The sequence below is a fragment of the Furipterus horrens genome, unplaced genomic scaffold (genome assembly GCF_987537825.1).
Source record: "Furipterus horrens unplaced genomic scaffold, mFurHor1.1.pri manual_scaffold_6, whole genome shotgun sequence".
In the NCBI taxonomy this organism is placed as follows: Eukaryota; Metazoa; Chordata; class Mammalia; order Chiroptera; family Furipteridae; genus Furipterus; species Furipterus horrens.
In genome coordinates, this window is record NW_028327176.1 from 99,713,606 (window position 1) to 99,741,407 (window position 27,802).

Here is a 27,802-nt window from a genome sequence, read left to right on the forward strand (position 1 = left end):
AGCAGAAGGGATAGAGATGAAATAGTTATAGTAAACCAAGCTTGCTTACCAAGGGCTGGTCATGCCTGTTCACACAGGCTTAATTAAACTTAATTTTAGAGAAGTCATAGGAACAAGACCATAGTTAGACTATACTTAACTAATCAATGGCCTAAGTTCCCTTGAGAAACTAAAAAGCACAGACTCCTAGATATATATGTGCATAACTTTTTAAGGTATCTTTTTTTCTTCCATTTATTATGATATTGTATTTCCAGTACTACCTATAGAATTAAAAACATTCATTAAATAAAACTAATTGGAACTGAAAAGTATTATGCTTAGTTAGTGAAATAAGCCCAGAGACAAAAGACAAATACCATATGATCTCACCTACTACAGGAACCTAATGGACAAAACAAATGAGCAAAATAGAACCAGAGGCATGGAAACAAGGAACAGACTGACAGTGACTAGAGGGGAGTGGGGAGGATGAGAAGAGGGGAAAGAAAGGGAAAGTGTCTAGTCATGGAACCAGTATAAATGGCCCATGGATGTGGACAACAGGGTGGGGACTGACCATGGGAGAGGGGGTGGGGCAGGGGAGAGCAATGGGGGGAAAATGGGACAACTGTAATAGGACAACAATAAAAATTTTAAAAAAATCATTTATATACACATATAAAACAAAAAACAAAGCAGTTAAAAATAATTGTGAATGTTTCCTTTGTTATCCCAGCTTTGGCGTGAAAAACTAATGTGACTAATGTGTTACAAAGCTGGAATCTCTGCCATCTTATGCACCTTTCTTTAGTAAGTAGAATCCACCAGAGATAAACTATTAAAGCAATACAAATTATCCACTTTCTTTAATCTGCTGCCCTGGCCCTATCTCCAATATTTTTACAGTTGTCCACACCCCATTTAGTCACCATATTCAAATTGTATAGTATCACTAATCCAGCAGTAAAGCGATGGCTTTACTCTATGCTCGATCTAATTTTTCTGACCATGAACAAAAACAAAGGGAAGTGTTTTCAAATTCTGCCTAGAATACTATGTAGCTAAAATCCCATTCTACTGCTCATAATAGGAAAATGAGGCAAAAAAATATCTTTTATTATAATTTTAGGCAGTGTTATGTCCTTGCAATACGTTTTCATTGGCATTGTGCCTGTTTTAATATCCTTGTTCATTAAAGTAATGTAAAAACAGTTATTAAATTGATACTAAAAATGATCATTTTAGTGAAAAGTAAAATTAAGGCTGGTATGGCTTTTTTATATTGCAGTCTTTCTTTACACTTAAAGGAACAAACGTTTTAACGCAAGATTCAGTCACTGTTATAGTATAGCCTACATTTAAAAGTATGAATTCATTGAGAAAATACATTAAAATCATACAACACTTTAAGATAGTTTTAAAATAAGACTTTTAAGAGAAAGCACTTTTAATCTAAGTTCTGTTTGTCTTTTCCTGTAGAGTTCTGTAGAGGGCCATGTTGGTTGGTTGTATCAATATTGGTCCCTGGAATAAGGTGATCATCTTCCCCTTCAATCAAATAATCCCACTGATCAAAATCTTTCTGAAGTCCTGTAAAATACAAATGTTAATAAGCATGAAACTTTTGAGAGCGTTAACAGGGGGATGCCACTAGGTGGCAATATAGCATCACAAATTACACAATCTGTGTCATGATCAGGGAGACAGGTACCCTGCACCCAGCGGCCCAGTGGCTTCAGCGTCTGCATCTGAATGAGATAGGACTGAGGCACATGATCAGTATCCTCAGCATGGAAGTCACCTCAGTGTTCTAGGAAGACTGTTAGCTTTTTAACAGGTAGGCTTACTGTCTGATATACACATATGTCATACAATGCAGCAAAACTGACTTCTCAAATTTTTGTTTTCAAACTGACTTCCGATGTTAAATTGGAAACCATTGGAAACTGTTAACATGAGACTAGTGCTGTATTAAGACAGACGGTTTTGTCCTGAGAGTCATCTGATTTGTGGCATGAAAAAAACATTAGTTTCTTACCTAAATGCTTTTGTAAGAATGCTAGCGAAGCTTTATTGGTAAGATTAAGAGCTATATTTGAATCTATGTCTCCTTTTAATGTGAAGAGGCGTCCAGTCATTTTGCCAGTTGCAAAAGTGAAGTCAGCAAAATTCTGATGGACTGACCCCCTGAAAGAAAAATGAGACATTTACAAATCACATTGTTTGATAAAATTATATTCATAGTTGGGGTGCAGGATCTAAGATACTGGTCTGGTTGACTTATTTACTGAAAACCAAGGAAACAAGACTTAATGATCTGATCTCCTTAGATAAGAATTTGAGGGTCACAGACTGTGCAGTTAAGGATCCTAGAGGATATATTTGCCCTCCCTTCTAAAGAACTCAAAGATCCCAGTTTTGCTTGGCATCTTGTCGTTAGAAGAAATGATTCCATTTTTTCAGGAGACTAGAACCCTCCCATTGGAGTGGCTGGAATGCATCCTATGTTAAACTCAGAGCCAGAAGTCCCCTTATGACCAGCACTTAACTTTGTCTTTGACACTAATGAAAACACTTTGGATTTAAGCCTTGGATTAAACAGATTAGAAAAACACTTTTCCTTGGATTATTTAAACTATAAGCACCTTAAAGATGCCGCTATGCTGCACTTTAAATTCACCAACAGCCTACCACCAAATAAAATGGCCTTTTTTATTGCTCATTTTCTATTACCTCCAGGACATCTGACACTTGATTTTCTTGCATTGTGTTCTCTTTGTTTCCTCGACAGGGCACCTGACTCTCTTCCCCTACACTCCCTTCTTCACTGGCTCTTCACCTAAATGTAGGCATTTCTCAAGGTTCTATCCTCAAATCAATTCTTTTCTCACTTTACAGTCTTGACTATTCCAAAGGTTTCATCTGTTGTATAACATATGAAGTCTGTATGTTTCCAATTTATGGCCAGACATCTCTACCCAGATTTCCCAGTCTCAAGCTAAGAAATACCAAGGTTAAAATACATTTTTTTCAGCCCCACCCAGCACAGTTCTTTCTTTCCTTCTTTCTTTCTTTCTTTCTTTCTTTCTTCCTTCCTTTCTTTCTTTCTTTCTTTCCTTCTTTCTTTCTTTCTTTCTTTCTTTTCTTTCTTTCTTTTCCTTTCTTTCCTTTCTTTCTCTTCCTTCCTTCCTTCCTTCCTTCCTTCCTTTTCTTTCTTTTCACTTTGCTTCTTTTTATAAGCAAACCATCATCTTCTTAGTCATCTCGCCTCAAAGCAGAAGCACTTGACACCCACTCACTCTTCCCCACATTCTAATCAAAACACGAGAGTCAGACTCATTCAGAAGGTAGATACAGGGTCATGCGAGCGCTCAGAGCAGAAGCCTGGAAGCTATACCAACAGCAAGGAATGGCCTAGGAGAAGGAGAAAGTCAGGGAGGAGGGAGAGAGCAGTCTAAATGACAGGGGAAGCAGGAAAGAGCAGGGCTGGGGTAGCCAGGGGAGGAGAAAGGGGGTCGGCAGCAATATGGAATGGATGCGGAGAGAAAGGCTGAGGCAGCAAGCCAGGCTGCTGGGTATTTCCCACCTCAGCAGGACCCGGTTCAGCACCCTGGTGGCGGGCGTTCAGGAAGCTAGACCACAGAGGTCAGAAATAACTGCATGTAAGGATATAACATCCAATATAAGCTATTCTTTCAATGCCTCCAGCAGAAACAAGAAGAAAAAGAGAGCATAGACAGGAAATAGAGCAGAGGAAACGTTCGGTGTTCTGTACTGTTTATCTTTCAGAATTAGACCTCCACGTACAAATAAGCTAACTTGAAGTCCTTGTCGTATCTAGTTCTTTCCTCGCTATCTGTCTCGACTCTCTTTCCTTCAAGACCCAGTTCTACTCTGATCTCTTCCAAGCAGCCTTTTCTGACCACCTCAGTTAGAAAAGACCTCTCCATAGGATACATTTCCTTCCTGCCGTCTCCTCTTTTCCCAGCGGCAGTAAACCAGGTTTCGGGTGGGAAAGGAATGAACACCGTCTCTGTTTTTGTAACATCCCACCGTGAGTTCAAAACCCTATTGGGATTTCTTGTTTGTGTCCACCACATAAACATATCAACAACACTCACGGGGATCCCATGACAGTTTGCCGGAATTTATACATTCATACATTCATATTCTTTCCAGATAGGTAAACACATTGCCAGTCTGAACAGGTGATCTGACATTTTTTCTAACGTGTTCCTACCCTAGCCAGCTGATGGAATACTTCCCTCTACCCCAGCCCCTAAAATGTGTAACCTGCTCTTGTGCTTACATGCAAGTAGTATGGATCCTAGTGCAAATTTTGATTATAAGTATATAGAGTATATAGGCCACATATAGTAACACTACTCAAAACATTTGCATTTTAAAAAGAGTAAGCTTAAATGCACTTAGAACCTGAGATTTTCTAATCTCCTTGCCGATTGAAAGTCTAAACACCAAATTTAATAACCCTTTAATAGATGATATCTGTTGCTGTTTATCCAAGTTTCAAATGTCCGTTTCAGATGCTGAGATACATCAGTTTCTATTACCTGATTGTAATCATTTTTCTTTCTTTACCAGGTAAGAAGCATTTTTTCATTTTTATGATATTAGCAGGATATTGGAACCGTTCAGAGTTGATAAAAAAGAGAGGCTGAGAAAACCTGGAATATATTTTCTCATCCAGTGGCATCATCCACGCGTCCAGCGCAATACCGCACCTGCAGGTATTCGTGACAACGACAAAGAGAGCTGGTTACACACCGGCCGACGGACAGGGCTCTCTAATAGCGCCGGGACTGGTGGGCGCCGCCCCGCTGGCTTATGACGGCTTTCCCACTGGTACATACTTCATGCGGGACGGGGACAGGATTAGTGTTATAAGGTGGCAGACATGGAATGATGTAGTCATTTTCTTCAGGAGGCATTTAGGAATTGCGACCCTTAGAATGATATATAATCTTTAACATTTTAATTCACTTTTATATTATTTTCAAAATAGGTTTTTGAAAAGTGGTGATTTCTTCAAAATTGTGGGTGTCTGAAAAAAGTGCAATACATGCACTATGGTTCTTGTGCTTCCAGACCTTCTGGATACTCAGTAGTCTATTTATTACACCTGTTTTTCGAGTAACGCTTGGAACCGTTGCTTTATATTTATAGGGGCTTTACCTGGAAGAGTGTCTGCGCATTGAAGAAAAACATGCGGCATATTACTTGAAAATATAACTAACTTCCTTTTTAAAAGTCAGTTTAGCCTGTTTCTTGATCTTTTGGATAGTGTTTTATGTGCTAAAGGGACTAAAGAAGAGAATCCCCTTACATTGAAACAGATTTTAAGAAGTGTGAGATAAAATTTCACAAATGATCCTCCCCTTTCTATATGGTGGGCTCTCCATGATCTCACCATCTGGGATGAAGCAGCTCAAGAAAGAAAATATTTCTGCCAGTTAGGAGACTGCAGTCTGGTCCTGCCTCCCACCCAAATAACTATGTAATTTCAGACCTCACTCCAAATCAAAGATGAAAAAAATTTATTAAAAATACCCTGCTTATTAGGGAAGTCTGGACTATAAGATGTCAATATTACTATGATAATCTTTATGTCACAGATAAAATGTGTATATAAAGATGCATTTCCAAGTGAAAATGTTAAACCCTCAAACTGATAAATAAGAATGATGAGGAAAATATACAGGGGAAGGGAGAGTTTTTAACAGCAGTAAAATAGATGATTTTTGCCTAGGAAAATTCACATAGAGCATTTAATGGAGGCAAAAAACAAACTTGTATCCCTTTCTTACTAAGAATTTGATAAAGTTGTATTTCATATGGGTTATCCTTCACCCTCTTCCAATAAACTACTGTTCTTTCCCTTTGCATCACTCTCTTACCTGAATCTCCGGTCATCATGAAGAGCCTGAATGACTGTGCCTCCACCAAAAGAATGTCCAATTATTGCTATTTTATCCCTGTCGATAGAGTCCTATGTGAAAAAGCATGATATGAATTCATAAGTATCTCAAAGGTTGTTAGAAGAACAGACTAAATGATTTTGTGAGTGACACAATTATTATTCAATTCATGGGCATGGTTACGTACCTTGATTTCTTATAAAAGAAATACACACATGTACAAATATACACATATATAGTACACAGGCATAAATATGTGTATATAAGCAAACACATATGCACACACATTTGTAAAAGTTCAGAAGTGAACTTAATACTCTTCTTAGTCACCCACACTTGAAACATCAATATCAATGCTGTCTTCTCTGTCTCCCCAGTTCTTATTTATTAGTTTGTTCATTCCATGAGTATTTATTGAGTGCCTGCTCTGTGCCAGACCAGACATTGTAGTTTATTTTCAGCAAGCTCACAGTCTATTGGGGAAGAGAGAGATACAGATCCCTGGGGCAAATACGATGGCGTGGTACCAAGGAGTAGATGGGATAGAGAGCTAACCTAGTCTGGGGCTGGGCAGCAAGGTGCAAGGAAGCTCCTCTTGGAGGAGGCGGTGCCTGACTTGAGTTGACAACTAAGCAGCACTTGGTCAGCTTGAGAGGTGAGTCGGGCCAAGGGCACAACATGTACAAAGGCACAGAGACAGGAGAGAGAGTGTCTGGCTGAGGAACAACAAACACCACTGTTTGAGGAACAACAAACAGTTCAATGCATCTGGACAACAGACCATCAACTTATGCTTAAACTCAAGTACTTGCAGTTGCCTCTGCTCCCTGTACTCCACCCTCCACACTCTCTTTTGAGACTTTGTTTATCTGTTCACTTGGTCTGATATTCTTCCCGTCACATTTTGTTTAAAACTTTTGAACCAACTTTCCAGGATCAAGCTCAAAACACATGCAGAAACCATCCAAGGTATTACAGTATTTCTACTAGAGGTATTAAGTTGAACCATGTGAAGCTGCCATTTTTGTGGACTAACTATTGGCAACTTCATATATAGTTCAACCTAATGCATTCCTCCTTGCTGAATACTTTACCTGTAATTTTATTTTGCAGCCCTTGATCATGTTGTACCTTGTATCACATCAGAAAAGCAGACAATAAAGAACTACAGGATGAGGGGCAAAGGCTTTTTTTAACTCACCTTCAGTGGTTGCATATCAAAATCTAAATCTAAAACATTCTTCAATGGAGTTGCAGAAAGAATCACATTGAGAGCTTCAGAACACTCCTTGGCTCTTTGCTGCACCTAATATCATTATTAGAAGAAGGAAAATGAGAAGGTACAAAGCTGCAATATTTATTTAAAAGTTTGTATAGAGCCACCTGTGGGAAAAAATGGTCAGTTACCTATAAACTGGAAACATCTAAGCAGTGAGGAATTAGAAGACAGCCTACATAATAACAGAGGTTGCAGGGTTCCAATCCTGGCTGTTGCTTACCCACAGTGAGACCTCAGATGATCTACTTAACCTCTCTAAGCTTCCACTTACTGTATAATACTGCCTGCTTCAGTGAAATTTGGGTGGGAATCATGCAATAACACAGGTCAGTGATTTTCAACCTTTTTCATCTCATGGCACACATAAACTAATTACTAAAATTCTATGGCACACCAACAAGTCTATTTTTGCCAATCTGACAAAAAAAAAAAAAAAGGGCATAATTTTGATTCACCCATAGCAGATAGCTATTCTTGTGTTGGTTGTTGTCATATATATATATATTTTTAATTTGACAGTCTAAGGGAAAAGAGGTCAGGGTCCCTGACTGAATGTTTTAAAAATTCTTGCGGCACACTGGTTGAGTATCACTGACATATCTAAAGCACTCGCTAGAAAGCTGTCACAGGGGGGAAGCCAGTGTGCTTTATTTCATTTAATCTTCCCAACAGTTCTGTAGGAATGATGCGGTTATTTTTATTTTATAACAGAGAAAACACGGAATACAAAGTAACTTGGCCAAGTAGGTAACTTGGCCAAAATCACCCCACTGCAAAGTGACAGCACCAGGATTCAAGCATAGAAAATGGGATTCTAAGGCTGGACTCGATACTAGCCTATACCCAATCTCTGAAAAGTAGATTTTCTTATGAAACTATGAATTTATCTTGAGATTTTAAAAACGAGAGGTTCCAGTACAAAATAACTCTGTATTCACTGTCACCTCCCAGAATGTTTGCTTGTCTCGTTCTCACTATGACCCACACTTTCACTGAGGGAATTTCATTACAGTACTCAGAAAGTCTTCTGACAGATCTTGGGGAATGGGAAGCAGGAGAGCAAGGAGCACGGCTGCTGTGTATGAGATTAAATTAGCAAATGTCATCCTGTCACTTGTGCATTCTTGTCACCACAGCACCTCTCCCAAGTGCTGAGTACCTGTGCATTTCGTAGAGGAAACTGTTCCTCCCCTTCTTTTATGGTTTTGAGATAGAGCCAAGACTTGTTCACTCTTTCTGCAGCAGACTGGTCGTTGAAATAGTAAGTCGCAGAGGCGGATTCATCTCTATGACACAAATAGAATCAGTTACTTACTCTTCCCCATTCTTAACTTAATTCTGACCTTTTCCGACTTCCATTTCTTCCTCCACACGACATCTTTTTAAATCAAAGAGCACCCCCCAACCCACACACAAGGGACTTCTAAGTAAAAGATGTCGTTGTGAGAAAACTCAACCCAATCTATCTTCACAATTGCGGGAGGAGGACACTCCTGGAATCAAATCCAGTGACATCATTTACTAGCTGTGTGGCTTTGTCAGCTTCATTTTCCTCCCCCTTAAAACAGGGATAAAGGTAGCCATCTCATAGGGTGGTTATGAAGAGTAAATGATGGTGTGTGAATATGTCACACTACAAATCCCCTAGACACTGGGTCTCCCTCCACAACTAAGAAGGACTACAACTACCTCAAAACTAGAGACAACCAGAATTTCCAAAAAAATCAAGCTGCATGGAAGTCCAAAAAACAAAGATATAAAGAAAAAATACTCATCCAGACAGGTAGGAGGGGTGGAGCTGGGACGGAAAGGATGCAGCGTGGTGGTGGCGGCGGTGGCAGGCCAGTGGAGGGACGCCAGGGGAGCATTCCCAGTTCCTAACCAGACTGTGAAGCTCATGGTACCAGTGCCAGGAAAATCAAGCCTAATTTTTTCTGACTGTGCAAACCAGTGGGGGTTGGGGTGGAGGAAGAAACTGCCAGTCTCTCAGCAGAGTCTGCTTGTTTAAAGGGCCCCCACAGCCCCAGAACATCTGCAGACCCACCCACCCTTCCAATGATGGCCAGGGCAACAGCTAGAGAGGTGCCAGTCCCATATAGTAAGTGGGAGAAGTGACTGGAAAGGGGGCAAGTGCTGAGCAAGCATCATTGTTCCCTCTCTGACCCCTCCCCCCCATACAGAGCCACAACGTGGTGAAACAGGTCTCCCTGTACTGAAAAATCCCTAAGGCTCCACCCCTTACAATGTAACAGGAATGACAGCTCTACCTAAGACACAGAGACAAACAAACGCAGGAGCCTGTCAAGATGAGGAAACAGAGAAGTATGGTCCAAAAGGGGGAATAGATCAGGGTTCCAGTGGAAGAACTAAGCGACGAGGAGATAGCCAACTGAACAGACGCAGAGTTCAAAACACCGATGATAAAGATGTTCACAGGCTTGACAGATATGCTTGAGTATGGCAAACACATAAAGAAAGAAGTGAAGGCTATGCTAAATGAAACGAAGGAAAATCCACACAAAAACAATAGTGAAGGGAAGGAAACTGGGGTTCAAATAAATGATTTGGAACATAAGGAAGAAAAAAACAGTCAACCGGTACAGAATGAGGAAACAAGAATTGATAAAAATGAGGAGAGGCTTAGGAACCTCTCAGACAACTTTAAACACGTCAACATCCGAATCAAAGGGGTGCCAGAAGGAGAAGAAGACCAAGAAATTGAAAGCTTATGTGAAAAAATAATGAAGGAAAACTTCCCAAATTTGGTGAAAACATACAAGTACAGGAAGCACAGAGAGTCCCAAACAAGCTAGACCCAAAGAGGACCACACCAAAACATATCATAATTAAAATGCCAAAGGTTCAAGATAAAGAGAGAATCTTAAAAGCAGCAAGAGAAAAGCAGAGAGTTACCTACAAAGGGGTGCCTATAGGACTATCAGCTGACTTCTCAAAAGAAACTTTGCAGGCAAGAAGGGACTGGCAAGAAGTATTCAATGTGATGAAAAGCAAGGACCTACAACCATGATTACTCTATCCAGCAAAGCTATCATTTAGAATGGAAGGGCAGATGAAGTGCTTCCCAGACAAAGTAAAGCTAAAAGAATTCTTTATCACCAAGCCATTATTGTATGAAATGTGAAAGGGACTTAAGAAAAACAAAATCAAAACTATGAACACTAAGATGACAACAAACTCACAACTATCAACAACTGAATCTAAAAAGTAAAAACAAGATCCAACTAAGTAAACCAGAATAGGAACAGAATCAAAGGTATGGGGATCATTTGGAGAGTTATCACCTGGGAGGGGGAAGAGGGAGAAATGAGGAAATGGTGCAGGGATTAAGACGCATAATCGGTTGGTACAAAATAGACAGGGTGAAGTTAAGAATAATATAGGAAAGGGTGAAGCCAAAGAACTTATATGCAGGACCCATGGACATGAATTAAGGGGGTATGGGATATCTGGGGGTAAGGGGGTACTCGGCAGAGGGGAGCAAAGGGGATCAAATTGGGATGACTTTTACAACATAATCAATAAAATATACTTTTAAAAAATCCTCTAGAAGTGTTAGCTGCTCTTTGAATTGCTGACAATCGAACACAGTCTCCTTTTTTCCTCATCATGTAATCCTAGATGACAATCCAACACTTTTTATAAACCTTTAGGAAAGTTAGAGCCCAGCTACATACCAGGTGACATACCTGTGTTCTACAGTAGCAACTATAAACCCATGAGATGCCAGGTCGTTGCCAATAGCAGAATAAATTGTCCTTCAAAACAAAAAGAGGGAAGTATTCAGCTACCAGCCATGATTACAAGGTGGGGTTCACTAATAAACTGGGGCACATGGAGGCCATTCCACCCCTGAAGTAGTCCCCTGGGATAAAGCAGAGAGTTGTGGTTCTCAGAGGGAGACAATCTTGCCATGCCTCAGGGGATATTTGCCCAAGTCTTTTGTCCTTTTCACTATCATGAGTTGGAAGAGGCTGCTGCTGACATCTGGTGAACAGGGACACTGCTAAACAGCCCCCAGTGCACAGGACTGCCTACCCTCCGCAGCAAGAAATCATCCAGCCCAAAACATCCATACTACCAAGTCTGAGAACAATGACTGCAAATCTTGCCTTTGAAAGTTCTGAGTTTTAATTGTGGCTCTGCCACTTACCAGTTCCATGACGGGTAATTACATTACTGAATTTTTGTTCTCACCTGCGAAGTGGGGCTAGTAAAGCGTTTGCTGTAGACAGCTGTACAGTTTTAATAAGAGAGACCATGCAGGAAGGCAGCATGATGTGGTGCATAAGGGAACAGGACCTGCAGTCTGGCCACTGTGTCCAAATCCTGGTTCCACCACCTGTTCACTGTCTACCTTGGATAAGTCACCTGTCTTACCTCTGCCTGGGTTTGTTTGTTTGTTGTTTTAATCTGTGGAAAAGTGATGCTATAACAGTGTGGCACCTAGTGGGATTATTTAAGGATTAAGTAAATACATTTTCAGTGCTTATAATCATGTCTAACAGGGTCATTACTGAAGGTCAGCTGTTGTTTAAATGATTGGGCAGGGTGAGATGTTTAAACATCATGTGCAAAGCCACAGCACCTTTAAGCCCTTTCCAGGTCTTCATTCTGCACAGTTTTCTCATATCACGCATTCTGTAGGAAATGTTCTTAAAGAATAAAAAGGAGGAAGGTAGGAACTATGTCTTCTGCTCCTAAAGATGCAGGATCTACTCAGTAAGGGACAATAATCTAATACAGGGATCAGCAAACCTTTTCTGAAAAAAAGGCCAAAAAAATATAGATGTCCAGTTCTGTGGGCCATACATTATTGGTCACAACTACCCAACTCTGCTGTTGTCACACAAAAGTAGCCAAAGACAATGTGATAAATGAATCAGCATGACCATGTTCCAATATAATTTTGTGTATAGAAATAAGCAGAAGGCTGGATTTGGCCCTGGGATTCTAATTCACCAACTCCTGGTCTAGTGGAAATTAAATAACTAGCTAGACTACAATGAAAAAACTGGAAGTAATTTCTTATTGCAGATGCTACCCAACTTTTTTCTAGCTAAAAGCCACCTTTTACTTTCTGAAAGTTGTATAATCGTCTGAGGTGGAGGAAGGGGAGGCAGACGAGAAGATGTAAGAAGGAAGTGGAAAGGGTGTGGTGATCATGAAAGTGTGCCCCTCAGACATCATGCTCTAGAGCAGCGGTTCCCAACCTTCCTAATGCCGCGACCCTTTAATACAGTTCCTCATGTTGTGGGGACCCCCAACCATAACTAAAGCATAGTGATTAATCACAAAAACAATATGTAATTATATATGTGTTTCCTATGGTCTTAGACAACCCCTGGGAAAGGGTCGTTCGACCCCCAAAGGGGTCAAGGCCCACAGGTTGAGAACCATTGCTCTAGAGACTATAGGTGACTGAAGACTCCACGCAGCTCCCACCCCTCTGGATCTACACCAAGTGAAAGCTAAGCTTCCTGTGGGTTGCTCCTGCTGATGGGCACAGTGTGGATTTAGTATAGGCCCTTCCTGTGAGATCCAGAGCTCCTTTGATGAACAACATTGGGTCAAGCACTCCCTCCACTGGCCTGGCCAAATCTGTGCTTCAGTCAGAGACTCTTCACACTCAGTCCTTCTGGTTCTCATCTCCTTCCCAAGTGTCCACCTGCACCATGGTCTGAAGGCTCTCCTCATCGTTTCCAGATCCTTCCCCTCTACCCTTCACAGACATTTCTCTCAATAATTGTCTTTCACGGCTAATCCAATCTTGATATCTGTTTCTCAGAGGTCCTGAACTAACACAGTGGATGATGTTGAGAGTGTAAATATTATAATACAGAAGGACAACAGCCAGAAATGCAACACCCTCTCTCCTGTGTTGTGAGGCTAGTCTCCATGAGGTGGTAGGAGAAAAAGACAGGACTAAGACTTATCAATAGATCATAGCCAATTCTTGAGGAACCTCAACTCCTCCAGGCCAGGGGTGGGCATGACACTCCAAAATCTGCTATTCCCTTTGTGGGGGGAGGAGGGGGTGTGGGGGCAGTAATATATGCTCAGTCATTGATCCCTCAAGGCTAGAATTATTCAACCTCTCAAACTTTACCTGAATGCTCCCAAACCATGAGAAAAAACAATTAGTGGATATTTTTCTCCAGTCCTCACAGGGGAATTCCAGCCTGCAGGAGTTGTCATTGAACCTAGACAACAATAGAAGATTATAATTAGGGTTTTTGACTTGAATGTTGCTGGTTGATTTAACTTGCATCTCCTTGGTATAAAATCCTGACCCAAGGAATTCATATTTTTATGCATTATTAATAAACTCATTAAAAATTCTCCTACCTGGTACCCACCAACCAAGGACCTGAACTATGTGTTTATCCCTAAGACCACAGGATCATTAATTATCAGTTCTCCTTGCCAGCTCTGAGTTTAAGGTGAGACATTTTCCTACTTATAGGTGTATTTAGGAAGGCCGTTGCTTACTACCAATCCCCGGTTTGGGCAAAACCTCAAGGAATATTCTGAAAACAAACTAAACTTCAGGAACATTACACTGAGAGCCAGAATCTCTGACTAGGAGACTCCTCTCATTCTAACTAGGCCATGGTCAAGAGAAGGGTGGAGAGACTACTGATTTCATACTCTGACATGGCTTTGGACACAGCTCTGCCACTTGCCAGCTATTGACCTCGGGCAAGTTAAGGGAACTCTCAAAGCTTCAGATTCATTTTCTGTAAAAGGAAGAAAATTATATCTATCCCATAGGGTATTTGTGCAAATTATGTTTAAGTAGATAACATATGTAAAACACCTGTGCAGTCACATCGTAAAAAGCACAAAAATGGAAATATTATTTTCTCTTCCTTCACTTCTTAATTGTTATTGTCATTATTTTCATCACTTATTTGTGTTTCATTTTCTCGTATGCAAAATGCAGATGTGATCATGAAGACTGAATGTGATGATTGCCCTGGAAGTGACTTCTAAGTTATTCAAGTACCATAAGATATAGTTAAAAAAAAAAAAAAAAAAAAAAAAAAAGACAACAATGCCAAGGAGATGTTAAAAATAAATATCTAAAGCTGTAGGTAGTTTTGAGGAAGAAATGTGAAGATACAGTTAACACCAGCCCAACAACAGTATCTGGTCAAACAGATAAGGAAGGAAAAGTCTGTATTTGTGAAATGTAGACAAATTAAGTGGTGAATGCACATCAGATTGTCTTAGGAAGAGAGGCTGGACCCTTGGGGCTGGGTGAAAGGAAAAAGAGTAGAGAGGTTCCTCATTGATGGTAAGTAGAAAAATTAGCTTCCACTCCTCTGGCTTAGATTTGGAGAACTATGGTGGGTACTACTTTTTTTCTCTTTTACCCGATGTGAGCACGCATTTTAGCACAGAGCACAGGGGTATTAGTCTCACCAGCCCAGCTTCCGCCCTCACATTATTGCTCCCCCACAGCATGTAAGAAGAAAATCCAAAGACCAGCCACTGAGAGATGTTAGAGCCAGTCTGAAAGTCTGGCACTTTCTTTCCCTCCACCCACCCCATCATATTCGGAAGGCACAAAGTGAGAACCCTTGATTTCCTGACAGTTACCCAGCCTTTGGCCTTTTAAGAAATAGGTACTTTCTTTGTCATCTTAGTAGAAAAGTTCAGACTGGTGAATATCTACTTTGGTCCTTAACTGCCTGAAACTCTTGCTGTGTTCAAGACTTTCTTACATTCTAGAGTGTACAAAGCAGGATTTGCAGAAATCTTACCAAATAAAAAACTCAAAACTTTGCCCATAATCCAGCGTGTTCCGAGAAATTTACTAAGACCAAAAAAATATTCTTTGTCTGGGATCCAGACAGTGTCGGGGTAGTTGGCAGACTGGGATGGATAATACAAGCGCAGGAAGGTGCTCTGTAGAGGAAAGGAATTAATGCACTTTTAGTCAAGCTGCTTCTCAAACAGATTCAAATGCCTCTGTTGCTCACGGAGAGGGGCAGAGAACTTTTTAAGCTGCTGCCATCATTGAATACAGTCAAAAGGGAAGAGAAATAGAACAACGACAAGCTTTCTGGGTGAAAAGAAAGTGAGCCTGGTTTCAACCATTAAGGAAGGGAAAATAGAATTCATAGTTAAGTCAATCAGATGACAGCATTGAACTGGGGGGTGACTGAACTAGCAAAACAATAGAAATGGCAAAATGAATCATTGTCAGATGAGGGCAAGGTCTAGTTTTAAAACCTCTAGGGTGACATAGCAACAGTCAATATAAGGATAAGTAGTAATAAAGCATCACCTTAATAGTATATTTAGACATCAAGTCTGTACAACCGACGGAGTAAGGTCCACTTCCTTCAGGTATTTTAGTTTTCCCAGACACTGCAGTAGCGATGAGAGCTTGTATCTTATTGATACGTGCTGAAAAATAGGTCAGTGTTATCTCACGTGTCATCCATTACACCCCAGACTTTATTATGTAAACAAATTCCAATCAAGTTCCTACCTAGTGTCTGGCCCCCTTTATTTCTTAACTAACTAGTAAAATGCACGCTCATTGAGAACGTGCTGTATGCACGGTACTATGTGAGGAAAAAGATGGAGGTAGACATAGTCCTTCCCCCAAAACACTTAGGACTCTCACCTCCTAATGCTTTTGGTCTTGCCTTTACCTTCTTCTCCAGACCAGAGCATATTAAAGACCACTTCCCAAATCTGTTTCTCCTAAACAGGAACCTGATCTCACATTTTTCCTTTGTGCTTACAGTTTCCCATTGCGTATCCCCACCTGATGTCCTTCCCATAGGAACATCAAAGCCAATGGTCCAAAATGAAGCTAAATGACCATCTTCCAACTCCCCCTCTTCGTCTTCCAACCAGAAAGCTTGGGATCATCTTATTCCTCTACCTTTTTCTCACCAACTCCCTACATCCAACCAAAGTCTCAATTTCTAACATTTGTTTTTAGCTCAGGGTTATCTCTCTCCAATACACCCCTGACCCTCTGGCTTGACTGCCTCATTTATACTTTCACTGTCTCTTTGTGAGAGAGTTGCCATCTCTCCTAACTGTTCTATTCACCTTGGAACTTGGATTTTTCAAATGTATCATTCACCCAGCTCCTGGAGTGATTTAGAACACAAATCTCACCAGGCAACTTTTTTTGGTAAAATCCTTCAATGACTTTCTATCACCACATGGTTTTTCTTGAAGGGGGGATGTTATGCAATCTTTTTGGAAGGCAGATCATAGCTGGTATTTAAATCTACACATCCTTTCCAAAGCTACTGCCATTGCTACTTGAGGCACAAATGTGGCCTTCCTTCCAGCGTTCTGGAGTTCAACATGTTCGTAGGCACATAAGTTCAATCCCCAATTCCTGGGCACTGTAAGAAAGACCCTCTGTGATCTGGAGTTCCACTACCTTGCACTCTTCTCCTGCTTTTTCCCTGTATCTCCCTCCTATGTGCTCCAGGGCTCCTGAGCTACACACTGGGCTGTCTGATGCCCCTACACCTGTGTAAATGTTTATCCCCTGTGTTTGAAATTCCCTTAGCAAAATCCTATTCAATCTATAACGTCTGGATCTGATGTCAGGTCTTCTCTGAAGCCTTCCCTGATCCCCAAGACTTAGTTATTTTATCCTTGGTATTAAATCGATTCCTTGTATATATTTTTATAATTCTTCCTATCATCTTGTATTAAAATTATGTGTTTGTACACTCCATCTTTCAGAGTAGGCTCTATCTTAAGGGCTGTATCTGTGTTTATGTACCCTCAGATCTACATAGTCAGTTCTCACAATGAGATGAAGTGAGCTGCCTCTGGTCTGTCATCTCCACCAAGTGCTTTATGGTATTCACTCTGTTACCCAACCACTCTTGAAACTTTATCTCAGTGTCAAAGCCCTTCAACACCCCTGTGGTTTCATTTCATCTGTCTTTTTCTTTCTAAACCATATTTAATTTCAAGATGCTGAGTCCAAACATCAGCATATCTAGACTTTCCTAGATTCAGCTTGCCCACTCCTGTCCTTCTGTTGGACTGTGAGTTGATTACTCTGCTGGACACCCTCATGCTTCCCATCACATCCTGCCTCTGCCACTAAGACACACAGAACTATGTTAGGAATGGCACCTGCATTGATATCGCAGAAAATCACCCAGAAAGATTTTGGGTCAGAAAAAGAAGCCCATTTATACCCTCCACATTGGTGAGTAATGTGTGAAGCACCTGCCAAACATGAGCCTTTCAATACATAAGGCCTTGCTACTCAAAGCTGGTCCAGCATCACTGGCATCACCTGGAGGCTTGAAAATGCAGGACCTCAGGCCTCACCTCAGTTCTACTGAACCAGGAAAGGTGTGTCTGTTAAGGTTTAGGAAGCACTGGGCTAAGGTACCAGGTCGCCCGTCAACGGAGGCAGCAGTTCACAGGCAAACGGTCCCAAGGAAGTCAGGGGGTGAGGTGAATGGGCCCTGGGTCTTGGAGTCAGGTGATCTTATTTTAGGTTCCAACCGTACCTCTTGCAAGCTATGATGCTCTGGACTAGATCATTTACTCCCCTCTCTTATCCTTATTTATAAAGGATGGGGGGGGGGGGGGCGTCAAATCACATGGCCAGCCTGCAGGACAGTTGTAAGGATGGTGTGATACATATGCCAAGTATACCTGGTACAGAACACCACATACAAGAGGCAGACAACTGATATTCTCTGTCCCTTACCTAGAGTGAGTTAGCTTTGGCTACCCCAGTTCAATCCTTTAGAGGAGTTTTAGCTGATCTAAGCTAAACCGTACCATTTTCTCCTTGGGCAGATTCCAAATCCAAGGCATTTCCTCAGAGATGTTTTAAAAACACACATAACCTGTAAGGCTAACATTTTAGGGTTGGTTTAGAATTACGAAGGCTCTTCCTCTCCCATTTAAGACTGTAGAGTCATAGAGAGATGTCAGGCCCAGAGATCCGCAGGGCAGGCTGCACCTGCCTTGTGTTCCACTGTGTCCCACCCACGGCAGCCACGGTGTGACTGCACAAACTCCTCAGAGTTTGGTGAGAGCCCCAGGAAACCCACAGCTGCCTGCAGGCACTACCTCTGGAATTGGGAGTTCAGTTCTTGAGCCATGGGAGGACTCCAGGGGGCACAAGTTTCCCCCTGTGAGATCTCAATTCCACTTGTGTCCTGGGATCCTCTCCCAATCATCGAAAACCTGCTCCACCTAAAAGCATCCCCGCTCAGCAGTCAGGAACCACAGGTCAAGGTGAAGCTACAGGCTTGCCTGTTCTAGGACACCTGTTCCCTGAGAAGGTCTTAGGAAACTTCGAACTGGCCCAGGTTTGGGTTTAGGTCTACAGGGCCCTGTGGCTAGCCAGTGCCAGGGGGCTGCAGAAAGTCTCACCAGACTGCAGCTAATCCGGTCATGGCCCTGGATTTCCTGTTCTCTTACCAGCTATCAGGACCCATCCTGAAGAGAGAGGTAGGGAAGAGGCTTGCCGGGTTCAATGGCCACTCTCTAGATGACCTAATTTTGTGGTTCAGAATTTATGTCACTTTCTATTTTTCTTCAACTTCATTTTCATAAAAGCACTGGGACCCTTAGTATATTATTAATCCTATTACACATTTCTGGTAGAATTGATTTGTCAAGGATTCTTGATGTTCATTGTTGGGTCTGGAGATGGGCTTTTCACATGCCAGGAACATCTTATATGGCTTTATGCAAATAGGATATCTCTAGCCCATACTTATAAACCTCTTAACTATATAACCCTATTTCCTATGTATTTGTTTAGTAAGAAGAATATAAATAATCATCTTTTATTTTAATCTTTTATTTAATAAACTATTTCTAATAATTTTAAAGGTATTTGTGCATTCATTTTGAGCATTAAAATGAGTGGGAATTGGGCTTAGTGCTGGGACTTCAGAGATGAATAAAGCCATGTCCCAAGCTTCTGCTGGTCCAATGACACTGTTTCAATGGTTTTCAAACATGAGGGGATAGAACACGTTTTGAATTTCCCACTCTGTACTAATAAAAAGTGCCTAATGTAAATGTCTCCTAGGTAATAATTTGCTCATCATGCAAGATGTTACTTAATTTTAATCCATGGAAAAGGTAATGGGAAATTAATTTAATGAAGCTGTAAGCCCCCTGAACTTAACCATAAACTCTCTGGCTTAGTTACCAGTGTGTCGCTGGTACTTCAGCTCCCTGGTAAGCGTTGTTGAGTGAATGAACCTGTGCAATACTGTGCCATTTCCTATACAAATGTAGGTATAAGATGGAATCCCTCTCCTACTGATGCATTCATTTCCCCAACTATGAACTAGGGTAAAATTTGTCTATAAGGTGCTGGCTATGAAAGGTCTTTTGTAAATGCTACAGCAATGAGTCACCCATCAAGCCTGAATAACTAGATCTAGAGGGACCTTATCTATCCAGGTGCACAGGTTTGTGGGTATAGGCATTGTGACACCATTCAGAAGCCACCTACACTGCTCTCCTGAGGAGATTGGGTAAAGAAGCTTATGCATCACAACCCTCTGGGATTAGCAGGAATTCACAAAGCTCCAGAAGCAATCTCTTTGCAATAAAGTTCCTTCTTACTGACTGACGGCAGATGTGTCTGTCTAGAGATGGCTGTCCCACACTAGCCACTTCTCCTGTGCCTTCCTCTCTGCTCCTTCCCTCTCACCACGAGGTAAGAAAGAGAAAGTGATGCAGTCCTTTCTCATTTGGGGCTTTTTAGTGCCTACTTATCCCTACTTCTCTCTGTCATTAGGCAGAAAAGATTGCTTCCCTCTGGATCCCCACACCCTAAATTGCCATCTTCTCACACCACTGCTACCAGAAATACAACTGTTGAGCAAGACATCTGCCTCTTCTTCCCCTTTGTGGAAGCAGGTGCTGAGGTTGCTTTTGATGGGGCTCCAGGAGAGTGGGGTTACTATGCTGGAGGCAGTGAAGGAGGGAGGGAAGTTCTCCATGGGGACTGCAAGCTGAGCTTTCAGTGTGTCTGGTGCTGTCCTGTAGTTGTCTACAATATTTGAAGAAGAAGGGTCTTGGAATGAGGAAGTGAGGCCCTCTCCCCTGACCCTGAAGAACAGGGGGCCTCCATGAGCATCTTCCTAATAAAACTTGCTTAGAGGCCAACTTCTCTGAGGCCACTCTGAGTCCGGCAACAGGTCACCTGCACAAGCCTTGAATAAATGTACCTCTTACCTGATGGTCCAATATGGGCAACAGGATTTAGGTCTTGCCAGTCAAGAGGATGAACCAGCGTGAGGCAGCTGCAGAAGCAGAAGAGCGCATGCAATTTGGGTGGCAACATCTTGGAAGCGGAGCAGTGGTTTCAGCTTAGTCTTCTTCAAGGGAGATTGTCAAAAGAAGAAAAAACATGCGATAAAGAGGGTTTAAATAGGCTGATAAGTCTGTGTTATTAGATACTAGTAATACAATTTTATGTATTATAAGGGAAGAAGACATTTGGAAAAACGGCACGTGCTTTTTCTGGGCTGGATTTTTGATAGGTACCAGGGTGGCAAAATCCTTGGCAATTTGTTTGCAGAGCACAAAAATGACACTTTTAGGCTGTTACATTAGGGTTTAACTCACTAGTTCTCTGACTTTGTAGCACTTAAAGAAGAGTATCAACACATAATGATTATAAAAGTCACACGTCATAATAATACCCACAGGCATGTCTAGCACATAGTAAACATCCCATGAGTTTTGGCTAACATTTCCATCATACTTACAGAATGATTCTATTGCTACAGCTGTGGTTGTTTTATGGCATTGACATTATATTTTTGGTTATCTCGATTATCCTATGATGCTGAAAGCTTCCCAAGGGCAGAGGTCAGGTCTTCCTTATTGTCCCCAGGACCTAACAGAGGGACTGACATGCCACTGGTGTTAAATAAGTGTTTGTAGAACTCATGGATAAATGTTTATGGGCCAATGAATAGAATATCAGACTCATGATAATAATAAATGATATATTATTCGCAAAAACTATCTGGTATTGGTGCATCATATTTAAAATTTCTCCCCTCAAAATTTTGCAGTGATGGAAATGGCCCAAGCCATCATCATCTCTCACTTCAACTTTGGCAATCACCTCTAACTGGTCTCCCTGCTTTTACTCTTGTCCCTATAGTTTATTCCCAGCATGGTGGCCAGACTGATCATGTCACTCCTCTGCTCAAAACCCCCAAATGTCTTTATATCATACAGAGTAAAAGCTACAGACCTAACGTCGCCTAGAAGGTTCTACACAGGCTTACTCAGTAGACCCTCAATCCCACCCCAGCCTGACCCACTGCACACTCACTGCAACCAAACTGGCTTCCTTACCATTCACCAAATACATCAGGCACTCCAAGTCCTGCATTGGGATCTTCACATGTGTCCCTTTCTCCAGAAAGGCTCTTTGACCTGACACCCAAACTGCTGGCTCCCTTGCCGCTATGTAGTTTCCATGTTACCTTCTCAGTGAGGTTTTCCCTGATCAATTTAAAATTATAATCCACCCTCTTCTCCACACTAACACATGCTCTACCCACCCATGCTTTATGTTTCTCCATAATATCTGTCACCAACTAATATGCGTGCTCAGATATTATCTGTTAATTGTTTATCTTCATCTACTAAAAAGTCAGTCCTGTGACTGCGGGGAATTTTGACTGTTTTTTCTTTTCCCCTGCTGTATTCCCACAACCTGGATTAGCACTGGGCACACAGCAGACAATGATAAATGCATGTGGAATGAATATATTCTGAATCCTAGTAGTTTCTAACACATACATTTACTAACATAAACTGAACCAAGTTTAATGATCCATGAGTGTTGGTCCCACTGACACCAATGGGGTGCTAACGAGTTGGCACAGTTATTCTGCAGGAAGATATAGACGGGTGGCCCACACGATTAGTGATCCTGATCACCTATGTGTGCCCCTACTTTTCCTGACCTTCCTTGTGGCTGGACAAAGCCACGGGGCTGACTTCTGACAAATGGGAAATTGAATGGAAGTGACCTAGGACACTTGAGAGTCAGTATGTCTTCTCCATCCCTTCCTTTCCTTGGTACAACAAACATAGAAACCATGTGTGAGTCTCAAAGTAGAGGAAGCCTGGATCACTATCACTGAATAGAGAAGGGCCACCTGCCATTTCACATGGCCTTTCACAAGCAGGAAACCAACCTAGGTTGTGTGAAGTCACTGAAATTTCCAGGTTAAGCTGTTATTGCAGCCCAGCATGGCTTATCCTGACTAATACCAGATCTGCAGCCATTCAGTCAATGAGTATACCCTCTGCTATGTCAAGAACTGTGGAAGTACTGGAAGATGTGACACAATCCCCATTCTGAAAGAGTTTACAATGGGGTTTCCAAGCTAAGACTAGCACATCTAATTCAGGAAGATAGCAAATTGCAGTGACATTTAAAAATTCTTAAACAAAATGGTACAAACTCTCAGGGCAACAGGAATTCAGAGAGAAAGGCTGCATAGGAGACAGGAATATAGCAAGGTCAGCACTTAACAGCTTATCACATGGGTTATAAAAATTCAGATAGGTAGCTGGGAAAATTGTCCCTGGAATGCTAAGCTTCTTGGGTTACTTGTAGAATGACTGTATTTTGCATATATATATATATATGTGTATATATATATATATAGAGAGAGAGAGAGAGAGTCAGAAAAAAATGTGTATGGTATAACTTTAAATTATAATTTTGGTTGGTTATATTTTATGTTATTTTGATATTAATTTTATATATGATCATATGTGATTTCAAATCATGTTAACACATGATTTCAAAAATCCAAACATGGCAGAATAAGATAAATAAAAAAATTGAGTTGTTTCTTCACTGATAATCACTTGCTAACAGATTTTTCCCATATGCATTTTTATGTTTGAATACATGCACATACACCCAGTGCACACATATACACACATACATACATACACATATACATATATAGTTTTAAAATTTATTTACAAAACTTCACACTATATATTACATTTACATTTTTAATTTGATAATACACTGTAGATATCTTGTCATATGAGTGCATAGCATTAAAATGTCTTTGTATTTTAAAATGGCACTTAGGAGTTACTCCAATAGTCTGTTCACTAATTGAATAATAATACTACTGACATTTGAAGGTTTCTTATGTCCCAAGCCCTTTGCACAATTTCTGGCATGTTATCTTATTATCAGAATAATCTATCTGTAAGGGAGGTTTAATTATCCCCATCCTATTAATGGGACATTGCGGCAAGGAGAGGTTAATTAATTTGTCCAAACAGCTAGCAAGTGCTGGAGGTAGGGCTTGAACCCAGAATGTCTCAGTCCCTGCTTTAACCATGACATACCAACTCTGTGTAGCATTAATTCCTGCTCAGTCAAAAACTATAAGATTATAAGTTAATAAATAGAACAATTATTTTAATGATGCTAAGGTATTCAGGAACTACTTGGATCGAGCAGACGAGTTAACAAAGAGTTAGAACTTGTTCTCTGAAGAGATGAGGCTGTCTCATTGGTTTCGCTCTGAGGTAGATTTGGAGCAACCGGCTAAAAAGCTGCAGAGTGCTGTGTCTGAATCCAGGGAAGAGGTTACTGAGTTTCCCAAGTAAACAACAAAAGAAGTGGAACTAAAGTCAGGCTATCTCTGGCCAACTTCTACCACCACCCCTCTGTTATATTGTCACAACTTGGGTTTTCATCAGATAACATCATCCACGGAAAGTATTTACAGGGTCATGAGCAGACTGCTTTAGAAAATTCCATCCCTAGTGCTTACAGCCTATAACTGAATAGGGGAGTGTCATTCATCCCATTTGGAAAATTACTGGAGATCATTTTAGAAAGCAAGACAAAGGGGGCAATACATAAGGAGATGAACAGTAATATTTAGGAACATCACACTGACCCAAAGGAGGTGAGCTTGCCCACAGCTCCTTGGTATTCATCACATCATCCCTGTCAATAACTTCAGGAAGAATTAGAGATAGCCAGGTGCCAGCAGGGCTCCCCCAAGTCCGCCAAGCAGACCTGGGGTGCTCTGCCTTCCGCATTACCAGTGCCACACGTGGCTATTACCTTTGGCCCTCAGAGTGGAACACACTAGAGTTCCCAACCTGACCTCACCCAAGCTTGGCCATACTGATTCTGGAGCTCCACCCCAGACCTGCTGACTCAGAACCTTCAGGAGACAGGCCCAGCCATCTGCGTTTTAGCTCCCTAGGGATTTGGACACAGCCAATCCCAGAATATGGTGTTCAGAAACTGCTGCAATGAAACAACAAGGACTAATTGTTAAGAGTTTTTCATCACCCTATCATATGTGCTGTCCCATTTCATCCTCTAAATGATTCAGTGATTGGCTGACTCATTCATTCATTCAATTGTTTATGCTTTCAATTACTCAATTTTAAGAGTGCCTATGTATCAGATACTATGTTTGGGATAAAAATATATCTTTGTTGCATGCTTAGAGTATTTTATTTTATTTTTAAACTTTTAAATTTTTCAATTACAGTTTGCACACGATATTATATTAGTTTCAGGTGTACAACATGGTGGTTAGACATTTATATAACTTATGAATTGGTCACCCCAGTAAGTCTAGTATCACCATGACACCACACATAGTTATTACAATATTATTGTCTATATTACCTATGCTGTGACTTTCATAACTGCCAATGTGCACTTAATCTCTTTACCTTTTTTTTCACCCATTCCCTCCACCTTCCTCCCACCTGAAAACAATCAATTTATTCTCTGTATCCTTTGATCTTTACACAACATTTCTGAGATCAACACATAGAAACATCTTATACACAGGGAAGTAAAACCCTAAAAATGCCACACACTGTGGCATTCATTCCAACTCTAAAGAGCCAACACACATACATACACACATGGAAACTGTACAGATGTTAAACAATAAGAGAATATCATCAATGGGATTTATTGCTATTAACATGGTAATTACAAAATAATTCTTTATGACTTAGGAAATTGTTTACAATGCAATTTTAACTGGAAAAAGGATACAAAATTTCCATTTAACATTCATATTTAAAAGACAATTAATATAAAAAAGGGTGATGGAATTATGGTTGTATTTTCCATTATTTTATAATACAACGTATTGCTTCACTAATAAATAATTTTAAGAAGACATTTAAGAGGATATTTAGGAAGGGTTTCTATGACCATAAAAAGTGTTTACATTTAATATTTAGTAAAATATTTGATAGATTTGAGAAAATTATCTATGATTCCAGACACATAAAAGGGATGAGGAGGAGACAAGAACAAGAAGAAACAAAATAAAGAAATATCAAACATTCACAAAGTTTATCTTCTTTAGAGGGTTTTGTATAGTTAGAAAGTAAAGGTAATTTTTTATCCTCCGCTCTACTTTTCTCTTTTCCAAAATTTAAAATCTATCAGAATATCTACTTTTTAAAAATCAATTCTTTAAGCACTAAAGCCTGAAAATCATTTTCTTCAAATTTAGCTTCTTGACCACTACATAAAATACCATCCTGGCAGATCAAGAAGACCTGTAAATGAGAGCTCAGGGAACACATCCTATTTCAGCCCATTTAGAAGTACATAGATACCCTTTGTCTTTCTTCTGTGGGCTTTGTATCTACCATTGAAACCACAGTTTCCTACGCGCTCTGCCCAGATCTCACACATACTACTACCATTACCTCCACTGATCCTGTTTTTTCCTGTTGTCTGTCCCTGTCAAATTCTCATCAGGCATCATTTCCCTTTTAAAATAAAGATTAACCAAAACAGTAGGTCAAATGTCCTTCTCAAGTTCAGAATTTCCGTCAAGAGCTAATGAATGAGTCCAAGAAAAACCCAGTCCTGGCAACAGATAACCCTTCTGTTACTGGTGAAGAGAAAGAAAATGCTGTTTCACAAATATCAGCCCTCTCTTCGTCAAACTCTTTTTGATTAACTTTTGGAATGGGAGCATACGACAGGTAAAAAAATGAAACTACTGCTTCCTACCCTGCCACCCACCCCCACCCACCCCTACCAAGAAAAGTCAACATCTAATCCCCAGTACCTGTGAATATGTCATGTTACATGGCAAAGGGGAATTAAGGTTGCAGATGGAATTAAGAGTGCTAATTGGTTGAAGTTAAGGAGGTTATCCTGGAATGTCCTTGGTCTGGCAGGAGTAGGTTTTCCTAAGCCACGATATAATATAACTTAGTTGATGCGAACTCTATGTATACTCACATTATGTTTCCTTTGTGACTCAAGGGTGAATTAATACGTCTGTAAACTGCAACCTTGCATATGACTGACTTGGTGCAATACTTTTTCTTTCTAGCCATTTCTGGTTTAGAAAACATTCAGCCATCCTAAAATTAGCAATATTTATTTAAGTCTCATTTATTTTATCTTTAGTTTTAGATGAGGGGACCTTAATCTTTCACCTGTGGGTACTAAGCAAGGTCTGTTTTAGTGTAGCTGAAGAGAATCTATATTTGGGCACACTATTTCTGTTTACTATATTTTGCTTCTTATTAAATGTCTAAATGCTATTGTTTTTGTTTAAATGTTAATAATGGCTCAGTTCTAGCATATCAATTTCAAAGAACTAAGGTTTTGCTACTAGCGTCGGCCATTTACTTTTCCACTAATTGGGATCTCCCCCCGAAATAAGTTTTAGAAAATGCTAGAAGGGGGGTGGGAGCATGTCCTAATGCTGGGAAATAGTAACATTGGGGTTGAATTTACCTGAATGGGTTAAAATTGCATTGTTACAGAGCTAGAAAAAAGATTTTTTTAATTTTAAAAATTGATTTTAGAGAAAGAGAGGAAGGAAGAGAGAGAGAGAGAAAGAGAGAGAGAGAGAGAGCAACATCAATTTCTTGTTACACTTATGCATCCATTAGTTGATTCTCGTATGTGCCATGACCAGGGATTGAACCTGCATGCAACCTCGGCTTATTGGGATGACTCTCTAACCAACAGAGCACCTGGCCAGGGCTAGAAAAAAATTTAAGTGTGAAAAACGATAATAACCTTACCCTGAGTACAAATAATACTTAAAAGAATGTGAAGATGTGATCATTTTTTATGTTGCTAAAAAAGTATATATAAATATCTTTTGAAGTGTTGAAATAAAAATAGTACTTTATATTTTTTATCATATCACTTTTGGTTAGTGTTGAATATATTCTTGTTTATTTTTCTGTGTTCTGTTCTGTAGTCTTAAGAAGTGTTTCAAACATATCTGAATGCATGAGTAAATGCCCTACATGGTGTGGTGCTGCATTATATATAAAACTGTGTGCATATATTAAATTTTGCCTGTTGAAAAAAAAAAAAGTTTCTTAAAAGTGGAAGAAAGAGGCAGAAGAGGAAGTCAGGGTGATGAGAAGTGAGAAAAACTCAGTTCACCTCTGGTGGCTTTGAAGATAGAGAAATGGGGCCATAAGCCAAAGAATATGTGTGGCCTCCAGAATCTGGAAAAGGTAAGGAGACAGATGCTCCCCCAGAGCCCCCAGAAAGGAATGCATC

General features: G+C 40.5%; 1 protein-coding gene across 1 annotated transcript in view; it reads right to left on the bottom strand.

The window, feature by feature from the left end:
* Positions 1-1,077: 1,077 nt before the first annotated feature.
* Positions 1,078-27,802, bottom strand: part of PLA2G7 (phospholipase A2 group VII) — a 33,380-nt gene continuing 6,655 nt past the window's right edge. Inside the window, exons 2-12 of the mRNA XM_090282538.1 lie at positions 20,440-20,582; positions 15,512-15,633; positions 14,985-15,129; positions 13,325-13,418; positions 10,905-10,973; positions 8,357-8,483; positions 7,120-7,224; positions 5,898-5,989; positions 4,554-4,724; positions 2,021-2,169; positions 1,078-1,572 (exon numbers count right to left, since the gene is read on the bottom strand). Coding sequence (XP_090138664.1) covers positions 1,430-1,572; positions 2,021-2,169; positions 4,554-4,724; positions 5,898-5,989; positions 7,120-7,224; positions 8,357-8,483; positions 10,905-10,973; positions 13,325-13,418; positions 14,985-15,129; positions 15,512-15,633; positions 20,440-20,548 — 1,326 coding nt within the window. The 5' untranslated portion in view covers positions 20,549-20,582 and the 3' untranslated portion in view covers positions 1,078-1,429. The remainder of the gene's footprint in view (positions 1,573-2,020; positions 2,170-4,553; positions 4,725-5,897; positions 5,990-7,119; positions 7,225-8,356; positions 8,484-10,904; positions 10,974-13,324; positions 13,419-14,984; positions 15,130-15,511; positions 15,634-20,439; positions 20,583-27,802) is intronic.